This window comes from Fonticula alba (genome assembly GCF_000388065.1).
Source record: "Fonticula alba strain ATCC 38817 unplaced genomic scaffold supercont2.7, whole genome shotgun sequence".
NCBI lineage: Eukaryota > Rotosphaerida > Fonticulaceae > Fonticula > Fonticula alba.
In genome coordinates, this window is record NW_009242977.1 from 249,319 (window position 1) to 254,156 (window position 4,838).

Here is a 4,838-nt window from a genome sequence, read left to right on the forward strand (position 1 = left end):
CCCCCCGCCCCAACCAAGTATGTCTCGCATCTGCGACACCGGCCCAGCCGTCTCGCCCTCGTATCCGGGTTCTTTTTTTTTCTCCACCCACCGCGCTCACGGGCAATGCCCCGCACTGACCACCATGCTGTCCCTGTGCGGGTCGCCGCCCTGGCGCGCCGGGCGAAAAGGAAAGTCATGCGGCGCACCACCAGCTGGTTGAGCTGGAGCGCCGTGGCCACGGCTGCTCTGCTGGCGCTCCTCTCCAGCCATTATGCGACACTGGCCCGGCCGATCCCGGCCGGGTCGGCTGCCGCCCCCGCGGTGGCCATCCTTCCGGATGGCACCACCGGGGCTGATGCCGACGCTGACCAGCGCCTGCTGGTCAAGCTCAAGGCGGCCGCCGATCAGGCTGCCGTGCGGGGCCCGGGCCCCAAGCCCCAAGACGATGGGTCCTCTCGGCGCGAGCAACGAGGTGCGTCGTCACTGCCGGCTGTGTCCCCGTCCCGGTCCCGCTTTCCCCGGCGCGAGCCGCATCGGTAGTTGCCCCGTGTGTGTGTGTGTCTCTGTGTGTGTGTGTGTGTGTGTGTGTGTGTGTCTCTGTGTGTGTGTGTGTGTGTGTGCTTGTGTGTGCTTGTGTCCGTGGGGCCTTGTTCCTTGTCCTCCGCCCTCCTCTCCATCTCCACGCGGCTTCCGTGCCACCATTCTCCCGCATCCACAAGTGTCCGACCATGTCTCCAGCCAGGCGGCCGGGCAGCCGGGGGCCAGGGCCCTGTCATCCAAGTGAATGCGTGTGTGTGTGTGTGTGTGTCTATGTGTGCCTCTCTGCGTATTCGTGTCTGTGACCGTGTGGGAGCCCGCGCGCCAGCTTGATCGCACATCTGTCCGTGTGGGCAGGCACCTGGGTGCTTCGGGGCGCGCGCGCTTGTGTGTGTTTGTGCGTGTATGCACATACGTGTATCTGCGCGGAAGCACACACACACGCACGCGCAGGCAAGCAGGCCGGACACTGGCGCCGGCACCGGCAGCAACGTTGCCGTCGCCCCCCCCCCTCCCCTCTCCTCCCCGAGCACGATGGCGCCCGACCCTGCTGGCGCCGGGCCGCCCCCGCGCGTGGGTCGCCGCTTGACATCTGCGCGCGCACACACACGCACACAGCAAAGCAGCAATCTCATATTGATGACGCGCCACTCCCCTTCGCCCGCCGCCGCCCGGTGTTGCTTGGGCTCCCGATGTGTGTGTGTGTGTGTGTGTGTGTGTGTGTGTGTGTGTGTGTATGCCTGGGTGCATGGACACCCGCGGGCGCTCGCATGCCCTCGTGCACACGCCTTTCGTCCCGCCCCTGGTCCCCCCTTGGCCTCCGGTGCCCCCCCCCCGCCCCCCTGTCCCCCCCCCCCCCCCCCCCCCCCCCCCCCGCTCCCCCCGGCCGCGCACCCCTGGTGGGGCGGGCCAAAAGAAAAAGACCGCGATGACAAGGCCCCAGGCCGCCGCCCGCCCCTGCTCACTGACACGCTGAATGTCTTCTTCTCACACCTGCCGCTGAAAAAAATCGACGAAGAGTGCAACCTCGTGTGTGCCCAGATCTGGGACCCCATCTGCGCCATCGACGGAAAGACCTACAACAACCAGTGCGAATACGAACGGGCCATCTGCATGCAGGGGCTCTTTGCCATGGGGGTGCAGAACCGCGGCCCCTGCGCCGGAGACCTCCGTGCGTCTCTCATCCGCTTTGTTTGGTTTATGCATCGCCTTGTGAAGCAGCCGTCGCCGTCGCCCACGCCCACGCCCACGCCCACGCCCGCACGCACTCGCTCCGCCTCGCAGGCTGACAGCATGCGTGCCTTCGACACCGCCGCCGCCGCCGCCGCCATCGACACCCTCCTCGCCACGGCCACCGTCGACCTGGACCTGGCGTCGTCGGGCGCTCTCGGCACCCTAGACCGCATTGGCCGGCACTTCCCGGGCGGCCGCAAGGGCGCCACGGCCGCCGCCTCGCCGAAGGCCGACCGCGAGCTGGCCAAGGCCCGTGACTGCGCCGGGAACCTGTGCGCCGAGATCTTCGACCCGGTGTGCGCCACCAACGGCCGGCAGTACAACAACCGGTGCGAGCTGGACCGGGCCGCCTGCGCCACCGGGCTCACGGCCGACTGGCTGAAGGTGGCCCCCGGCGGGTCCTGCGAGGCGGACCCGGCCAAGCAGCTCCACGAGTGCGGCATCCACTGCCCGGAGGATGCCCTGCGCCAGGCCCAGGGCCCGCCCGGCAGCGGTGGCGGCCCGCTCAAGTCCGCCGTTTGCGGCACCGACGGCATCACCTATGATGGGCCCTGCTCGCTGGCCCGCGCCCGGTGCTTCTACCACGATGGCAATGCCGTGCAGGAGGGCGCCAATTGGCACATCGTCGCCTCGAAGGGGGCCTGCCCGGAGGCCCCGGGCGCGCCTCGGCCCACGGCCGGCGTCCTGGCCGCCGATGACGACCCGGTCCCGTGCGACGGCTTCTGCACGGAGATCTACCAGCCGGTGTGCGGCTCCGACAGCCGGACCTACGGCAATGCGTGCGAGCTGGCGCGCACGCGCTCGTGCGGCGTGTCCGCCGCCGGGTACGGCCTGTTCATCGCCTACGACGGCGAGTGCACCCCGGATGGCGAATGCCCGCAGGCCTGCACCCGCGAGTATGACCCGGTGTGCGCCTCCAACCAGGAGACCTATGCCAATGCCTGTGTCTTCCGGGCCAACCGCTGCGAGAGCGGCCCGAACGCCGCGCAGCTGATCATCCAGCATCGCGGCCCGTGCTCCGGCAACTACCCGGTCGATGAGACCGTCCCGGAGCCCGGCACCGGCGAGCTGGCCGGCAGCAGCAGCGACGGCAGCGACGGCAGCGCCGGCGTGCCCGGCAACTGCCCGCAATTCTGCACCCTCCAGTGGGCCCCGGTGTGCGGGACCAATGGCGTGACGTACGGCAATGCGTGCGGCTTTGCCGTGGCCAAGTGCTCGGACCCGGACATGGCCAATGTGGAGATCCGCCACAATGGCGAGTGTGGGGACGGCGGCAGCGGCGGCAGCAGCACCGGCGGCAGCAGCAGCAGCAGCAGCAGCGGCTCCTCGTCCGCCGAGGCGCCGCCCGTTGTCTTCGGCAAGTCCTACTGCGACAATGACGACGCCAGCGCCAGCGCTTCGGCCATGTGTGCCGAGGCCTTCCCGGATGCCGGGCCCGATGCCATCTGCCTGGACGAGCCGAAGCAGTGCCTGGTGGAGCCCTGCCCGCAGTTCACCTGCGTCCCGCGGAATGTTGGCTGCGGCATTCGCTGCGACCCGTCGCAGATCAACCCCGTGTGCGGGTCCGACGGCCGGTGGAGCTCCAACGAGTGTCTCTTCCTTTCGCGCCTGTGTCGCATGGAGGATGACTCGGCGGCCGTGTCGGCCTCGTCGTCGGCCTCGTCGTCGGCCTCGTCGTCGGGGTCGGCTGCCGTGGCAAGCATGCGCCGGGCGGCCCGCTCTGCCAGCGGGTCCTCCTCGTCGGAGGATCACTCCGACAGCGAGGGCGACTCCGACAGCGAGGAGGATGGCAGCGAGCCCTTCATGGCCGTGCACCAGACTTCGCGCTCGGTGTGTGGCTGCGATTGCGATGGCCGCGTCATGGTGCGTGTCTGCTTGGATGTGTGCTCGCGCCTTGGGGCCCGTGTGGCGGCGTGAGGGGCCGGCCAAAGCCAGGGCCTGTGCCAAGGGGAGCGCCGGCCGACCGCGGGAGGGGGGTGGCCAGAGAGAGAGAGAGAGACAGAGAGAGAGAGAACGGGCGCATGCCAGGCGTGGTGAAGCAAGAGACCTATGCCTCGCCCTCCTGGGGAGCAGCCCCCCAGGAGGGGATGCCAAGGCTCGTGAGCGAGAAGAGGAGGACGAGAGCGTGCATGAGAGTGTGACTGAGAGCGTGCATGAGAGTGTGACTGAGAGAGTGCATGAGAGCGCGAATACGAGTGTGAGTGAGAGCGTGACTCAAAGCATGACTGAGAGCGTGAATGAGAGCGTGAATGAGAGCGTGAATGAGAGCGTGAATGAGAGCGTGACCGAGGCCCCAGACACAGGCATCGAAGAGCGACAGAGCGAGCCAGCCCCCCCCGAGAACGGCCGAAAGTGAGAATGAAAGGAGGCGAAGGAGGAGAGCCAGCCAGATAGTAGCATGCGCACGCCCTAACCACACCATCCGGCGGGCACACCCCTACACACAGGACCTCTCCTGGAGCCAGATGCTGCAGCTGGCCCAGCTGCCGGCCGACTCGCGCACGCTGGACTTCGGCGACCTGGTCAAGATCCGCCGGGCCCTGAGCAACCCCAATGGCGAGGGCTTCGACGAGAATGACGACGGCACTTTCAACCGCAACGTCTCGCGCGACATGGCCCACCGCCGCCCGGCCCGCCGCCAGCAGGAGGAGGCCACCATGGATGTCATGGTCCGCGCCGACCCGGCCCTCGTGGACTACAGCGCCCTGTCGATGCTGGGTCTGGCCGACCACAATGGCGATGGCCTGATGACGGAGGACGAGTTCACCGACCTGAAGCGCTACTACCACGCCACGCAGGGGGTGCCGATTGACCCGGCCGAGGTGGCCGCCGGTTCGGCCACCGGGGGTGCTCGCTCCGACAAGGATCGCATCATGTCCCCGAGCGCCATGGGCGGTCTGATCGGTGTGGCGGTCATCGCCCTCGGTGTGGCCGGTGTCGTGGGCTCGCTCAAGGTCAAGGAGCAGATGACCTTCCGGCGGAACTGGTGCGTGTGTCGGGTTTGCCTTTTCTGCGCCCCCGCTTTCTTTCTCTCGGGCGCGCGCGCCGGGGCCGACGGAGAGGGACAAGCAGGGAGTGCCGGCGGG

General features: G+C 68.6%; 1 protein-coding gene across 1 annotated transcript in view; it reads left to right on the forward strand.

Moving 5' to 3' along the window:
* Window positions 1-168: 168 nt before the first annotated feature.
* H696_04249 (hypothetical protein) overlaps window positions 169-4,838 on the forward strand; it is a 5,399-nt gene continuing 729 nt past the window's right edge. Inside the window, exons 1-4 of the mRNA XM_009498127.1 lie at window positions 169-454; window positions 1,538-1,690; window positions 1,919-3,615; window positions 4,200-4,738. Of these exons, the coding sequence (XP_009496402.1) occupies window positions 178-454; window positions 1,538-1,690; window positions 1,919-3,615; window positions 4,200-4,738 (2,666 nt within the window). The 5' untranslated portion in view covers window positions 169-177. The remainder of the gene's footprint in view (window positions 455-1,537; window positions 1,691-1,918; window positions 3,616-4,199; window positions 4,739-4,838) is intronic.